The sequence below is a fragment of the Peromyscus eremicus genome, chromosome 1, assembly GCF_949786415.1.
Source record: "Peromyscus eremicus chromosome 1, PerEre_H2_v1, whole genome shotgun sequence".
Classification (NCBI taxonomy): Eukaryota; Metazoa; Chordata; class Mammalia; order Rodentia; family Cricetidae; genus Peromyscus; species Peromyscus eremicus.
In genome coordinates this window covers 2,571,675-2,588,788 of record NC_081416.1, presented here as the reverse complement: position 1 = coordinate 2,588,788, position 17,114 = coordinate 2,571,675, and the positions used below count along the sequence as shown (strand labels likewise).

The 17,114-nt window shown below is 46.3% G+C and overlaps 1 protein-coding gene across 1 annotated transcript; it reads left to right on the top strand.

Moving 5' to 3' along the window:
* Window positions 1-416: 416 nt before the first annotated feature.
* Window positions 417-16,896, top strand: LOC131895407 (pancreatic lipase-related protein 2). The gene is made up of 12 exons (XM_059245813.1): window positions 417-474; window positions 924-1,078; window positions 2,364-2,489; window positions 3,093-3,227; window positions 3,992-4,103; window positions 5,360-5,479; window positions 7,199-7,318; window positions 9,365-9,483; window positions 10,500-10,629; window positions 13,979-14,090; window positions 15,261-15,428; window positions 16,783-16,896. The coding sequence occupies exons 1-12, from the start codon at window positions 432-434 to the stop codon at window positions 16,844-16,846; spliced, it is 1,404 nt and encodes a 467-aa protein (XP_059101796.1). The 5' UTR covers window positions 417-431; the 3' UTR covers window positions 16,847-16,896.
* Window positions 16,897-17,114: the final 218 nt, after the last annotated feature.

Sequence of the window (17,114 nt, the reverse complement as noted above, 5' to 3'; positions counted from 1 at the left end):
GTTCAGGGCACTTGTACGCAGCCCTCTCTCTCTCGTCCTGGCATTTCTTCAACAGAGTCCGAAAGATAAAACATGTTTGTAGAAGGTCATGGCCAAGCCCCTGATCATGACTGTACATCCCACTGCAGAACAGTAAGTCACAGTGCCACCTGAACAAGGAGAGAAGTGGGGGAGGGTGCCAAAGGGGAGGTGGCTTCAGGAGCAGACTCTGAGCCCAAGATCTCAGGCTGGTGCTGTCTGGCTCACTGTACCCTGGGAGGCCTCAGCCTCTGGTCCCGCCCTCCAGGGATATCCTCATCTCTGCGGTCCAGGCTTCTAGTCATTCACCTTCCCAAGCACACTTGAGAAGTGCTGCCTTTTTGAGCGCTGCCCCTGTGGGCCTCATACCTATGTCTATGGGTGTCAATAGATTCCTGTTTCCGTCTGTGCAGATGTTGCTCTGCTGGACCATTGTCCTGCTGGCCACCGTCAGAGGTAAGGATGCTATCACCATCCCTCCAGAGAAAAGGTGACGACCAGAGCCTGATATCGTGGAGACTGAAATGAATAAATGGCATGTCTAGGGCTCATAGGCATGTCACAAGTACTTGATGTTAAGAACGGTGTGACTTGCTCTGACGAGCAGCTTCCTGGGCTATTTCATTGCAGGTGAATGTGTCTTGAATTTGCCTGATAAGGGTGCTTATTAAATATGCTATTGCAGAGTCAACCTAGGACCCTCCTAGTCTCTGGGGGAGGTGCCTGGATGTGTATGTGCCAGATGTATCCACACCCCAGATATCTCTTATAGGCACAGAAGTTCGGATAACTAACAAGATGACTGGTCTGGCCAAGGTCTACCCTGAAAAATCTTCCTGTGACAAATGACATTACCCCTTCCCAGAACCTCATGCCTGTCCTGTCTGTGGCTTTTCCTGCACCAGGGAAAGAGGTTTGCTATGGACATCTTGGCTGCTTTTCCAATGAGAAGCCATGGGCAGGGATGATTCAGCGGCCTTTGAAGATGTTCCCTTGGTCCCCAGAGGACATCAATGTCCGCTTTCTTCTGTACACAAATGAAAATACAAACAACTACCAAGTAAGTGTGGGCATGGATGTCTGGGCTGGGATGACAGAATCAGTTTGGACCACATATTGGTGGCACTAAGTAGCTGGCTAGGGCATAACTGGCACTTGGGAACCATCCTCCTAACGTGGGAATTCTTGGCTCTAAGGGTCATAGCCCCTGAGTATCTGGGAAAATACAGAAATAAAATCCAGAAACGTACACACTCTTACACATTAACGTACAGGTCTCCAGGTCCACCCTAGAACCCTGTCCCAAGAAGAAGAGTAACAGTGATATTTGTGGAGAAGGTATAACCCAACTATGTCCTCCATTACCTTTTCATCAGGGTAACAGAGCAGTAACATATGCAAAGCAAGAATACACAAAATGGTAAGGGAGGGAGTACAACTAACCACAAAGGCTTTGAGAATATGATGCCCTGCGTGACTCTCAGGACAGGCCTGTCCCTCACAGTCATCAGGTGACCAGAGAGTTTTTCAAAGATGACTTTGCTATGAGTTTGAGTAGCTCAAGCTGTGGTCCTTGGCGAGTGGGTCTGCCTGTAGATGCCTGGGGCCACCCACTCTGGGACTTAGTTCCTCCAGCCTGTAAGCTGTGTAGACACAATGGCCATTACTGCCTTTATTGTCCTATCCTTATAGCATTTGCTGGCAGAAGGGTCCTGAGCAAGTCTGTGGGCATGTGGAAGTCTGTTCTAAAGTATCAGGCTCCCCAGAGCTGGAGCTCAGGCTTGTGGCTTCCAGCCAAGGGTTTTCTACCTTCCCTGTGCAAGGAATCTATTTAGCTACCAGAGGAAGCCTAAAGGCTCTTCTCAGGATAATATCTGCAAATGGATAAAATAAAATTCAATGGACTGCAAAGGAAATCAATTAGATTGAAAACAGTCGTTAGAATGTGAAAAAAAATAGAAAATATGAAGCATAGTATTAAATATGCTATTTTATTGTCTCAATAAAGATTGATCAAAAAACTACTGAAACTAAGCAGTAATGAGTATAAATGACACTTGGAGGTGTTTACAACAACTACTACGTGGCATGAAAATATCTGTGACTTTAATTGAGGAACTGAGTCACAGCTGTTGCTAATTCCACCATAGTTTCTTGCCTGAGCCATGCTTAACAGAAATACTAAATTTAGGTTCAAGGTTCAGGAAAACAGGAAGTCAGTGAGCATGTGCTTTCTGGATTCACAGGACACAGCTACAGGACCTGGGATCTTAGTCTCATTGGTCTGTCACAGGCCTGCAGATGGGCCAGGCCAACATTCAAATTCATCTTGTCTAATTAACCAGGTGATCTCTGCCACTGACCCAGCCACCATCAAGGCTTCCAACTTCCAACTGGACCGCAAGACACGGTTCATCATCCATGGCTTCATAGACAGTGGAGAGGATGCCTGGCTGCTGGACATGTGCAAGGTGGAGACCCATCCTCCTCACCCGGGTCCCACGCTGGATGCCCTTGACACCAGGAAAGGAAATGTTCCTGGAAGGGAAGGATTCTTCCTAAAAAACCATTAAAGAATGCCTGTTTCTCAGGCCTGCATTGCCACATTCTCCCATGGTTGCTAGCCAGCAAGTCTCAGACGTGGGGACTCCACACACCACCTGATAGTTTGTCTCTGGCTCGTGTGTGGCATTAAAACGAACAAACGTATTGCCCTCTTAAGCTCCAGCAGCTCACAGAATGTTCTGTGGTGATGGACATGTTCTGATCTGTGCAGATTTGGAGCCTTTGAAATGTGCTATTGCACCGGATGACATGCATTGTGAGCTTTATAGCCTAGGAATCTGTTTTTCTCTGACTTGGTAGTTTATTTGGACCTGGCTTTGAGCCCTGAGACTAGGAACTCATCCGCTCAGGCCTCAGTTTCCGTTCACAGTGCTCCCCTAAAGGTCAACTGCGTCAAGCAGGAGGAAACAGGTGCTGGCAAGGACCGAGTGCTTTATGGAGGAGAATCCCTGTCTCTGAGGTGTGCGACCTGGCCTGTTTATGAAGGTTGTTCTATTTCTTTCCCCTAGAAAATGTTTCAAGTGGAGAAAGTGAACTGTATTTGCGTCGACTGGAAGCGTGGGGCCAGGACCGAATATACCCAAGCCGCCTACAACACTCGGGTCGTGGGCGCTGAGATTGCTTTCTTAGTACAAGTGCTGTCGGTAAGGGCCCCCTTTGGCCCAGTGTTGGGCAGAGTTAGAGAGAGGGGCGGAGCTAGATGTGGGCGGGGCTAGAGAGGGGCGGAGCTAGAGAGGGGCGGAGAAGTGCCACCTTGTACACAGAGGTTGCTAGGGACCAAGGGCAGGGGTGGAGCTGTAGGCCAAACAAACCAAGTTCTCAACACCCTCCTGAGGTAAAGCAACAACCTTTCTCCCTGCTGACTGTCCACAATGTCCTAGCTGTGGACCTGGGAACCTCGGTTTCCCCTTCTGACATAAGGCCTTCCTTGCAAGTTACTCTGGGAACTGAAAGCAGACTGGTACGCCCAGCAGTTCCCTGTGGAAGAAGGCTTTTGGGTTTCATCCTTTCTATGGGATAGGGGTGTGTGGGGGATCACTCTTGGCTCCCTTTCTTCCCTGCTGTAAGTTTAGAAGGTCCAAGCTTCCCTCTTACCGCATCCAGTCCTCTACAACAGGGGCAGAGGCCTCCATGGCGACACCAGGTGGCGACAGCAGCCGGAGAGGTGGCCTGCAGTTAGCTTGGCGGCCACTGGCCAGCACTGTTGCTGCGCATAAGAGTGGGGGAACCGTCTCCAAAGGCACAGCGACCTGCGGGATCACTTGGCTGGGCAGTCCCGGGTGGAGGGCTCACTCCCTGAAGTCTCCAGCTCCGAAGAGTCCAGTCCTCTGGCAAAGACCGGCCTCTGCTCCCCGACCTTCTCGTTCCCACGTGGTTCTCGGGGATCTAACGCTTTGTCTTTCCACAGACAGAGCTGGGGTACAGCCCAGAGGACGTGCACCTCATTGGCCACAGTCTGGGAGCACACGTGGCCGGGGAAGCAGGCAGGAGGCTGGAGGGGAACGTGGGCAGGATCACAGGTAGGAATCCTGAGAGCCAGTCTGGGGTCCAAGGGCCGGGAAGTGAGTGGGGAAGCCCCTGCCAGCGCATGTCCCACGGCAGAGGACGCCCCTCCTGCTTTCCTGAGTTCAGGTGATAGCCTGACTCAAAAAGATTTGTCCTTGTTTCTCAATACCTATTAGAAAATCCATAGTCATAGATAAAAATGTGTTTGTAAAACAAGAAAAATATGACCAAGTTCAGGCTCATGAAACCTAAGTTCAGGGACATGACTGCTGGAATGTAGCAAAGTTATCTTTGTTTGTTTGTTTGTTTGTTTGTTTGAAGTCATGAGATTTTTTTTTTTTTTAATTTATCAGTTCCACTTACTCCTTGAATGTTTTTTGCTCAGTGTGGCACAGCCAGAAAGAGACTTACCACTTAGGAAATGCTTGGTGAATGAAGGAAATATTAGATGGAGTTCATGCACACAGGACAGACTGAAACAGCTACTCATTTTGTGTTGTCAACCTTGTCCTGGGAACTGGACTGAAGGATAGGGATAGTATTTTATAATCCTGTAGACATCTTCAGTTTGCATATCTGTTACATCTTTTCATGGGATTTTCATAATAGACCTGTAAGAGAGATGGCCTGTTGTCACTCCCTGGATGGGGGCAGAGGCTGGAACAATAGAAAGTCCCCCTTCTCGTCCTGGCATCTCTCTGAAAATGGTGGGTACAGACTTTGTTTCAGGAAACCCACAGACCCGTCCAGAATGCAGAAAGCTAAGAGCACAAAATAATGGCATGGCTAGGACAGGAGGAGAAATAAAAGTTTCCATGAGGAGGCTGTATTTGAGCTGGGGCTTAGTGAAGAAAGAGTTAACTAAAGGGAGAATGTGTCAAAGGGTCAGAAGGCTGGGGAATGGCATGGGGAAAGATGTCAGTCTTGTGTAGATCTCAGGGACTGGGGAACAACTGAGTGAGGCCATAGAGCTTGTGATCTCTGTGAAGAAAATAAGGAAAGGGGAATTGAGAGGAGTGGGTGCCCCACCCAGATCCTCCCTGGAACTGAACTAGGAATTTCTGAGCTTTCTCTAGGCAGCATTCCTGTTCCCCACCCCCTGCTCTGGCTTCTCTTTCTCAAGTAGACCAGGAGCTGCAGCCTCTCAGAGCTGTAATCACTGGGGTGTGCAGGGTTTCCTTACCCAGCACTCGTGGCCTCAGTCTGTGGTTGGACACTTGAACCTTGTCTTTCGTGGGCTAAGATGCTTTACCTCCATTCTACCCTTCAGGGCTGGACCCTGCAGAGCCCTGTTTCGAAGGCCTGCCAGAGGAAGTTCGGCTGGATCCATCAGACGCCATGTTTGTAGATGTGATTCACACAGATAGTGCCCCCATAGTTCCCTACCTAGGTGAGTTCTTCACCCCAAACTCCTCATGACCAGTGACTGATGGCATCATGTCCAGGTGACTCCCTCCTCCCCCCACACACAGCTGCAGAGGGAATATTCAACATGGTTAAGTACAGAGCAGCTTAGGTCCCGATCAGTAACAATGGATACCAGCCACAACAACTACCCAGTACAATGCTGCTGGTATGGCGGGGGTCTGTGACCCCAGGCCGAACTAAAAACTCTTCTATAGCCTAGGACTCATCCATGACTGCATGTTACTCCAAAGTAACAGATGTTTTCACTTGACCTGACTGAAGTTTTTAGATTTAATTTTTTATTTAAAAAAAAAATTGCCAAAGCTTTGGTTACAGTTTTGTAACACGAATTCTAATTGGTCTTAATAATAAAAACCCAGAGCCAGATATCGGGGTAAATGCTGAAAGATCAGAGAGACAAAGGAAAAAGCCACAGCCACCTCTTACCTTGCCAACAACTCAGCCTGAAAAGGAGGCTGAGCTCCTGTCTCCTCCCACCTTATATCCCTCTCTCTGCCCAGCCATATCACTTCCTGTCTCCATCTCCCTAGTGCTGGGATTAAAGGTGTGTGCCACCACCGCCTGGCCTCTGTGGTTATCTAGTGGCTTAGCTCCACACTCTGATCTTCAGGCAAACTTTATCTGTTAAAGCACAAACAAAACATCACAACAGTGTGTCCTGTTGAAACTACATCCTTTTGTTTAATTCTTCTAAAATCGGCATTCTTTTTCTCAGTACTTTGTATCAGATAACCACTCAAGAAACATGCCCATACAGGGTGTGCTTTAACAATGGCAACGGTGATGATGGAGAGAGCATTTACTGAATACGTAACGTCTGCTGCACTGAACATTTTGCGCATAAATAGCTTATCATGCAGCGCCCTAAAGGGGAAATTGTCACCACCTCACAGCTGAGGGGACTGAGACTAAATAACTCAGCAAGATTGTAAAGTTGGTCAGTGGAACCAGGGTCTGTGGACCTCAAAAATCTAAAGATCCTCCCCATTTTCCTGCTCAAATAACCTCTGTGGCCTCACTATAGCAATACAGTCTAGAGGATTTGAGATGTAGTTCAGTTTTAGAGAGTTTCTGTCATATGCTCACCGTATCGCAAATGTAAGAACTACAGAGAGGGAAGGCTTGCTTAGTGGTTAAGAGCACACTTACAGAAGACCTGAGTCTGGTTCCTAGCACCCATTCTGGGTAGCTCACAATGGTCCAGAACTCTACCTCTAGGAAGTAGCTGCCTCTGGCTTCTGAGGGCACCTGCACTCAGGTGCGTGTATCCACACACAGACACCCAACATACACATAATTAAAAAATATATAATGCAGAAACCAAATATTTAAATAATGTAATACACATGCTACCAGATACATGCCAACTGGTTCCTTATGATCTTGGACTTATCAGTATTGCTCAGGACCTCTCCGGTTAGACAGATAGGCATATATATGAATAGATGCATACCCACTCACCCATAACTCACCCTCTCCCCACCTCCCCTCCTGTGTTGGTACTTCCTCCTTGTCCTGCCAATTGCCCATCTGAGAACTCTCTGCAGCGAGAGTTGATGTGGTGAAGGGGGGAATTGCCGAGGCTTGTGCTCCTGTTTGAATGGACTGAACACCTCACTGAGGCCAGATGTAACTTTGGGGCCATATACACCCCTGCTCACTTCTGCTTCAAATGTTTCAGGTTTTGGGATGAGCCAAAAGTCAGGCCATCTGGATTTCTTTCCAAACGGAGGGAAGGAAATGCCCGGATGTCAGAAAAACATCCTTTCCACTATTGTTGACATAAACGGAATATGGGAAGGTACGTGTGTGAAGGAGGTGAGGCAGTAACTACCCACCTGGGCATGAAGGCAGAATGTTTGAGTCCAGCCACCACAGTGATAAACTTGCTGCCATTTATCACGGGCTTGGTCAGAGCCAGGCATTTCACAACACCGTGAGATATTTCACATGCAGGCACAGGATGCCTGGAAAGCTACATATTTTGTTCAAGGCTCCGGAAGGCTCTGAGCTCATATCTCAGTTGTCAGAATGCCAGGGTAAGATGGACACAGTAGCAAACACCCAGCTCTGGCTTCGCCCTCACCCTTATCACGTTCTTAGCTCCTGCTCCCTAAAGCACTGCAGAACCTCCACAGATGTGGAGGCTCCGCCTTTCTTGCTATTGGCCATGTCAGGCAGGGAACCGAGGTAGCTGATTAGGAGAAGATGCACTGTGAGGGTTTGGGGTATTCATGGGCGGGGAGGCCTGAACTGTGAGTAACGGTGTGAGTTCCTGAAGCCTATGTGTGACTTTGTTCATCTGGAGAGCAGGACTTGCACACTTCATATTAGGTGACACCCCGGAGCCACCAATATGACTGCCACTTGTTCTCTTTGTCCCTCTCCTGAGACCAGGCTTCACTGTTCTCTCTGAAAGAGGGTGTTTGGGTCAGTAATCATTTTATTTGTCATTATTTTTCTGAACTCCATGTGGCTGTGTCTTTGCACACCCCCACCCCATCACCCCAGTACCTGGTCCTGACCTGAAGCAAGCACCAAGCACATGCTGTTGAGTGGTTTGGTGTGGCCTTTTAATGTCCCATGTGCTAAATGTCTGCAAGTAGTATGGGTAAAGCGACATCCAGCACCTAGTGAGAAATAAACAGAGCTTTTGACCTCTTGGCCCCTTACCTGGTAACTCATTGGGGGACCGGCTGTTCTCCCCCTAAAGAAGCCTGAGTCGTGATAACAGCTGCCCCCTCCCAGAAGTGATGGACAGGGCACACACAATAGCAGAGAGCCCAGGTTTAATTAAAGAGGCAATTTAGAGCAAACCAGCCCATGAGCACTGGAGTGTGTTTCTATTGTATGCTACACAAGTCACAGTGGCACTGGGCACAGGGAACAATTGAACACACTTTCTCCTCTATTATGGGATCCCTGAGCAGCAATTTTGGATGAAAGAAACAATTAAGTTTAAAGCAGGTTCTGTTGTCTACTGAGGGGCACTAGCGTGAGCACTCTGAACTGGATGGTGGGCCGTAAGCACAGCAGGAAGGGCTAGCTCTCAGCTGAGAGAGCAAAGCTGCCCCACCCACAGAGGGAACAGGTCCTTTTTTGATGAGTGACTCCCATGAATGGTCCTATTAGATTCCTCCATGGGAAGTTTTATGTCAAGTAACTGGAGAAATGAAAAGTGATTTTCCCAACAAGTCATCTTTGGGTCAAAGTAGAAGGCGGTACACTGGAATCACCTGAGCTTGGCCCAGCTTAGAGGAGGTGTAACCCAGCCTTAGCGCAGCCTTAACAGTGAGGCCTGAGAACGGCCTCTCAGGAAGGGCTGTGTACACACATGGCTGCTGTGCAGTACTGCTCTGGGAACACTGACAAGAAGTCAGCACATGCTTGGTGCAAATACAATCATCATAGACCTACCAGCACGGTCCAGTCATGGCTGGCTGAACCCCAGGGTGTGGAATTCACAGACAATGAAGACCACCTGTTGACTATCTCGTCTTCTCTCTACTTGCATACCCATCTGTGTGTTCTGTTTTTAAAAGCTAAGTCTTTAAAAGCTTTTTAAAATCCTTTGTTCTGTTCTCTCTTTCCATGTATACGCAGACTTGTCTGTTTCTGTCTGTTCCTCTTTCTGTGTGTCTGTCTCTTTCTCTCTCTGACCCTCGGCTCTCCCATCCTTCAGTCCTTTCATATATTACACACATTCAACACACATCCTTCTAGAACTTGTCTCCCCAGCAGGGCCCAGAGTCCAGAGGGGTAGAGGTTGCTCCTTGCTCACGCAGAATGGCTGGCTCTTCTCAAGGTGAAGGCTCTTCTCTCACTCCTGTCTCCTTGGCTTTCTCAGGAACTCAAAACTTTGCAGCCTGCAACCACCTCCGGAGCTACAAGTACTATGCCAGCAGCATTCTCAACCCCGATGGCTTCCTGGGGTACCCCTGCACCTCCTATGAGGAGTTCCAGCAGGTAGGTCACTCCAGGGCCCCAGAGAGAAGAGCCTGGTGGCCCTGCTGGTTGTGTTTGTCTCTGTGACACATAGCATAATAAAAAGATGCCATCAACTCTGCAGGCATGAACAGGGGTGTAGGGAATGAAGAGGTTTCCAAAGCTGCCTTCCTCCAGCAGTGAACTGGACTGGAGGGGAGACCACATTGCTGGCCACATTGGACCTCCCCAGGGTCCCCAGCTTTTCATTTAGGACAACTCCCAGTCTATAAGCAGGTTGAAAGAGGAGCACAAAAGTGCCTGTTACACCTATCACTTACACATACCAATTACTAAGGTTTCACACACAAGCATGTATGTGTGCTTTGCCCCTTAAGTATGTGACAGTGAATCATAGGTCCTTCAGTATTCAATTCCAAGAGCAAGACCACCCTCCTGTAAAGGGCACTTAAGAAATTCATCTCTGATACACTAACATTTTAAATGCATAGGCCATGGTCAAAACTCCACTTATCTGGTTTGCCAGAACTGTGTTAGCCCACCACTATCCCTCCTTCCTAACTTCCTTCCTCTGTTCCTCACATCCTTACCCTCTTCCTCCCAGTTCCTCATTTTTCTCTTCTTTTGAAATAACTTGTCTTCCCAGTTGACTTCTCCCTAGAGGCATTATCTCACAGACCCCCTTCCTATTTATTTTACTTTTTCCTATATGACTTGTCTCCCAACTATAAGTTTCCAAAGTAAATTTTGGTCAAGAATGATCCTATGTACAATTCTAAGAATGAATGTATGGATTCACGGGTCCAGGGATATATAGATAAATAAATGTGTGCGTGTTCGAGCTAGTAGGATGCGTGAATGACCAAGAAGATGAATGAAAGATGGGATAAATAGAAGGATGGATGGAAATAAAAATGAACATAGATAATGGATAAAAGATAAATCAATAAATCAGTAGATACAGCAGATGATAGGAAGGAAGGAGAGAGTCATGTGGGGCCAAGGTCTCCTGCTAACAAATGATCTCTTCCCACTAGAATGGCTGCTTCCCTTGTCCAGACGAAGGATGCCCCAGAATGGGGCACTATGCTGATCAGTTTGAGGGGAGAACCACTGCCGTGGAACAAACCTTTTTTCTGAACACGGGAGATAGTGGTAACTTTACCCGTAAGTTCCCATTTCACTTAAAATTTTCTAAAAATAATTTTAAAAGCACCTGAGCTCTGTTAGTGAAGCCCCTTGGTTTTAATTGAAAAACAAAAAACCCTCAAGTGTCACCAGCTCGAGCTGTAATGTAAGGGTGGCAGAACAGCACGGGTTCATATTCACTCCATTCATTAACCCATAATTCCTATGAAAACTAGAGTGAGTGGCCAAGTCACACATCCATCTACCCATGACAGAGAAGATAGATGTATTGATGCAAGAAGAGGACAACTGAGGCAATGTGACTGTAAATCAGAAAATCATCACAGAGATGACTACCCTCTGACATCACACACTCACACACAATGTATACAAGCGCACATGCACATACACACAACACTCCATTGTCACGGGCTTCATTTTGCTCAAGTTCTCATTAGAAAACACAAGATAGTAGAAGCATTAAGAGTAATTTGTCACAAATAGAATTAAACTAACTGAAAAGCCTTTTCTGTGGCAGCTTTATATTTAAATGATTATATGGTATACACTTACATTATCTCATGCCATCCTGTCTTTATCATAAAAAAAGAGTAACTCATTAGTATCTACAATGTCTTAACATGCATATCCTGTCAGCTCAGACACTATTCTCAGAACATTCCACAGAAACACAGATGTGCTCAGATATTCTTACTAGGATTGCTTTCAAACAAAAGATTGAGGGGAAAATCTAACTGTTGACCAACTGGAAAAGAAGGAAGTGATCAAATGCCATGAATAACAACATCACCTGCAAACAGGCCTTAGCCGGTTCAGTCAGCTACAGCAGCACTCTAGACCAAGAGCTTTATAAGCACACATATTCCCCAAGGTCCTGGAGGCTGGAAGTGAGTTTAGCACAGCCGCATGGTCGGGTTCTGCACACAAGCATCTTCCTATCGTATCCTGCCTCGTGAGTAGTGCAAAAAGGGCTGTAGAGACCCTGGAGTCCTCAACACTTACCTTCCAAAGGCTCCCTCCTCCCCTAACACTGTCACATCAGCAGTCCCCATTAGGGCTACTATTGCTGTGATGAAACACCATGACCAAGAGCAAGCTGGGGAGGAAAGGGTTTGTTTGGCTTACACTCCCAGGTAACAGTCCATCACTGAAGGAAACTCAAGCAGGGCAGTCACCTGGAGATAGGAGCTGATGCAGAAGCCACAGAGGGGTGCTGCTTACTGGCTTGGGTCTCCTGGCTTGCTTGGCCTGCTTTCTTACAGAACCCAGGACCACCATCCAAGATGACACCACCCACAATGGGTTGGGCCCTCTTCATCAATCACTAATTAAGAAAATGCCTTATAGCCAGATGTTATGGGGGCATTTTCTCAATTGAGTTTCCCCCCTTTCAGGTAACTCTAGCTTGTGTCAAGCTGACATAAAACTAGTTGGTTCTACTGACCCCTTGTCAGCTTGACACAAACATATCACTGTTAAGCCACAACCCTTCCTTTATTGTTCTTTGCCAAGATCACACATTAATATCAACAGTACAATATAAATATTCCAAATTTTAAAAGTCCCACAATCTTTAAAAATTAAAACACTTAAAAATTCAGTCTCTTTAAAATAATCTCTTTAAAATCTAAAGTCTTTTAAAATTAAGGTCTCTCAACTGTGGGCCCCTGTTAAATCAAAAATAAATACTTTCTTACTTCAAGAGGGAAGAACCAGGGCACAATCACAATCTGAACAAAGCAAAGCCAAACTCCAACAGTGTAAAAACTCAGTGTCCAATTTTCTAGGACCCATGATTTTCTGGGCTCCTCCAAGGGGCCTGGGTCACTTCTCAGCCTTCCTCTTCTGCGGCACACACAGCTTGTCTTCTAGACTCAGTCCGACTTCACTCCATGGTGACTGCTGTTCTTGGTGTCATCCCATGGTCCTGGCATCTCCAAAGTGCTTGGTCTTCTCCTGCAACTGGACTGCACTTTCACCAATAGCCTCTCACAGGCGCTCTCCACGGTGCCAAGCCTCAGCCTTCTCCATGACCCCTTCAATTCTGGGGCTTCCACTGCTAATCCAGCTGCACCTTCACCAATGGCCTCTCCTGGCCTCTCGCAGTGCCAAGCCTCAGCTGCTCTCGATGACCCCTTCATACCTTCAAAACCAGTACCACCTGGGAGACTCTTATACTACCAAGTTCATATGCCAGCACAAGGTACAATCTTGGCTACCTCTGAACACAGCTTCTGTGTGCTGACTCTCAGAAAACACTTCCAGGAGATTTCACATTGATGATGCTGGTCTCTTCTTAATCATCACTGATTTCTCAGCTCCATCTAAGCCCATCGAGTATCCCAGGGAAGGAAAGGTTTTCCTTCAGTGGTTCTAGTCTCTTGTTAGTCACAGCTGATTCTTCAGCCCAGATGACAAGAACCACAGATTCTTAACTCAGAATCATTAATGGACTGTCAAATTTCCCTCTGAAACTTCACAAGCCTGGCCCCCATCATTTGCCCTGCTCTCAATGGTCTCCAAAGCTCCTACAGAACAGCCTACTGAGCTCTCAACACTCAAGTCCTTCCACAGTCCTGCCAAACACATGGTCAGGTCTGTCACAGCAATACCCATATCCTGCTACAGATTTCTGTCCTAGTTAGGGTTTCTATTGCTGTGATGAAACACCATAACCAAAAGCAAATTGAGGAGGAAAGGGTTTATTTGCCTTATACTTCCACATTGTAGTCCATCACTGAAGGAAGCCAGAACAAAAACTCAAACAAGGCAGGAACCTGGAGGCAGGACCTGATGATGAGGCCATGGAGGGGTGCTGCTTACTGCTTGCTCATCAAGGCTTGCTCAGCCTGCTTTCTTATAGAACCTAGGACCACCAACCTAGGGATGGCACCACCCACAATGGACTGACCCCTCCCCCATCACTAATTAAGAAAATGCTGTACAGGCTTGCCTACAGCCCAATCTTATGGAGGCATTTTCTCAGTTGAGGTTCCTGCCTTCAAGATAACTCTAGCTGTGTCATGTTGACACAAAACTAGCCATCACAGTCAGGACTTCAACATACAAATTGAGATGGAGGAGGGGGACATTCTCCTGTATCCCTCCGGGGCCTGTGTAGCAATAGACGGTCCTTCTCAGGGCAGACACTGCATTGTGCTCAGCTGTCATGTTTTCTGTCCCCTTGGTCTCCTCACCTTGCCCAGTATCTAAAGTCATCTGTCAACTCCATGGAAGAACACAGTCGCTTCCCCCTCACCTCTTACCCAGGGGGAAGTCGATCTTAGAAAAATAACACTTCCAGTTGAGTCTTTTTTTTTTTTTTCAACAAGATAAGTTTGTTAAAATGCTATACTTCTTGGCACAGGTTGGAGATACAAGGTGTCAGTCACACTGTCTGGAGAAAAGAAACTGAGTGGGTACATTTTGGTCGCTCTGTATGGAAGTAATGGAAACTCAAAACAGTATGAAATTTTCAAGTAAGTTCTGTAGCAAATGCAACAACTAAATGAATGAATTTCACAAACAAATACATTTCTGTATTTGCAACGCCTAAGCTTTCCATAAGAGGTGACTCATAAAGGCGTGGCTATCCATTGCTTTACTAATTCAGGTATTTACTCAGCGGAACTGAGTCCCAGACTGAGCTGGGAGGAAATTGCTATGTCTAATTCAATCACCCCATCTTATATGTCAGAAGAGAAGGCTCCGGGAGAGAGAGCTTATTGTTTAAAATGGATCACACGCTGATTACTTTTGTTAATCACAAGACTACGTGTGTGTGCATGTGTGTGTGTGTGTGCATGTGTGTGCATGTGTAATGTAAGACTCAGAGTTAGGGCCTCCTGCAGGCTGGGCAAATACTTCATCACTGAGCTGCAGCTCCCGCCTTCTTTTTAGTCTTTCTGTTTAGTTCATTTGTTCGTTTGTTTTGAGACAGGGTCTCATAAGTTACCCAGGCTGGCCTTGAACTTGCGATACTCTTGCCTGAGCCTTCTAAATAGCTAGAACGACAGGCCTGCACCATCAGCCTGGCTTGGTCTTCATTCTTCCTTTGAGCAAGGTCCATCTATGTGATAACCCCCTGCCTTACTCCCCCACCCCAATATATACAGAGAGACATGTGAACCCTGGAGCCCACAGCTTATTCCTATCATGGTCTCAGCCCATAGCTTATGCTAGATGTATGAAGAGCTTGGTAGGTATGTGTTGAGTGAATATATAACTTAGAAGTACAAATTAGATTCTGGTTTTGCACTTAACATTAATGGCTCTACAAGATAGTTTAATTTATTTGACAACTTCTGGAGTTACTTATGTGACATTAACAAATTGTGTTTACCAAACAACATGCATCTTTCAAACAAAGACACTGCATCAACTTGTCCTGTAGCACTCTTAGAGTTCCCAGCTACCCCAAATATTTCACTCCTCTTTGGGACAAACAAAAACAATGATCATCTAAAGACTGACTTTTTTAAAAGATGAGTTCTCCAGAAATGTATTTGTTTGTGAAGCCCACCAGATATGTTTGCAGTTCTTCCAGGTTTGCAGAAACCCAGCACCCACTTTATTTAGAAACAATAGGTGACTATCATCCTATGTAGTCATGCATCCAGCTGACATGATATCTCTGTCTGTGTGATCAGAGGATCCCTCAAACCAGAAGCAACACATGTGCAAGACATTGATGTGGACGTCGATGTTGGAGAAATCCAGAAGGTTAAGTTCCTCTGGAACAACAAAGTGATAAATCTCTTCCGGCCCAAGATGGGAGCTTCACAAATCACAGTGCAAAGTGGTAAAGATGGGAAAGAGTACGTATCTGATATTCCTTCTGTCTGGCTGTATTTATGTACCTGTCTGTCTTTGCATCCACCCATCCTTCCAATAATCCTTCATCCAGCCTCTTTCCTTTCCACTTCCTCTTTCATCACCAATTCATCTGTCTCTCATCTTTCACATCATCCAGACATTTGTTCATCTAATTCACTCATTAAATCACCCAACTTTTCATCTCACCTCGCCACCTATCTATCTGATTTACTGTGAAAACTTGAGTACAATTTCCCTTAGATAATAATATTCAATGTAATGAGAACAAAGCATTTGTTGTAAGATATAAGAAACAAGCAAATGGGGGATCATTTCCTTTCCAATGACAAAATTATCTAGGAAAAACGTGGTGGAATTAGGTTCCGTTAGTATGCAGTTTTTTGTGTGAACTGAGTTTTTTGAGACTTGACATGGGAGGGATATAGACATGAGCTTGGCTTACGGTAACAAGCTCTTACTCTCAGGGAAGAGAATCTTCTTTAGTAGGAGTTGTAATAGAACCTGCTGTTGTAGTTTCCGTTCTGTTGCTGTGATAAAAGACTAACCAAAAGCAGGTGGGTGATGGGGGGAGAGGAGTATGTTAGCTTACATCTCCAGGTCACAGTCCATCACTGAAGGGTACAGGCTGGACTCAAGGCTGGACTGGCAGGCTGGCTCTCTTGCTAGCCCAAATAGCATTCCCTGGTCAAGGAACTCACTTCCTAGCCAAATGGAGAATCCTGCTTGCTACGTGGCTCAAAGGCTGGCTTATATTCAGCTAACTTTCTCCAACAGTTCAGGGCTATCTGCCTAGGGATGGTGCTGCCCACAGTAGGTTGGGACCTCTTAAATCAATTAAAAGTCAAGACAGTGCTCCACAGTTGCCTACAGACCAATCTGACCTAAGGGATTCCTCTGTTGAGGTTCTCCTCTAGGGTGACTCTAGGGTATGTTAAGTTGGCAGTTAGAGATAACCAGGAAACCAAATAATTTCAAAACATAGAAAAAAAAGGATACCTCAAATGGCAGTAATCAAAAAGTAATGAGATATTATAGCCTGAAGAAAATGTAGACCTCAAAGGGAAGACCTGCTCTGGGCCAGTGGCAGGGCCACTGCTGGCTTCTGTGAGACCAAAGCAACAGGAAAAGCTGAGTTACACGCTTTGCTTTGATGTAGCTGTTGCACTTTTGCTGTTTGAACAGCCCTCAAGGAGAAGAGTGGGTTGACTCCTCACTGGAACTGGTTGGGTCCCTGCCTAGGGTCCTAGAGTCCTTCAGTCAGAGGAAGCAAACCTGGGAGACTGTCTAATGGCTGCATGGACCCACTGACAAACCAGCCTGATGCTTTCTCCACAGGTACAACTTCTGTAGCAGCAACACTGTGCGTGAAGACGTCTTACAGTCTCTTTACCCTTGTTAAAGGTGTGCTCAGACTCTTGCCTCTTTTCCATAATAAATGTTTTTAATGCACTTGGTCTGAGGTTGAGGTTTACCATGACATTCTGTCCACTAGGGTCACATTTTGGAAAATGGTGACTGGGTCAAAAGGCAAGGTCACCACAGGACTTCAGACACATACATACACACACAACACACACACACACTCCTCTGTTACATCTCTCACTTTCAGGGAATTTTGTGTATCTTGTGCTCATAGAATGCTGAACTTTTGTGTTTTGTGTTAAAAT

What these genes read in the sequence shown, in the direction of transcription:
- LOC131895407 (XM_059245813.1), top strand. Translation starts at nt 432, where the DNA reads ATGTTGCTCTGCTGGACCATTGTCCTGCTGGCCACCGTCAGAG. An exon ending in CCCCATAGTTCCCTACCTAG is followed by an intron (nt 5,480 to 7,198) that starts GTGAGTTCTTCA and finishes CAAATGTTTCAG; the next exon opens with GTTTTGGGATGAGCCAAAAG. An exon ending in CCTATGAGGAGTTCCAGCAG is followed by an intron (nt 9,484 to 10,499) that starts GTAGGTCACTCC and finishes TCTTCCCACTAG; the next exon opens with AATGGCTGCTTCCCTTGTCC.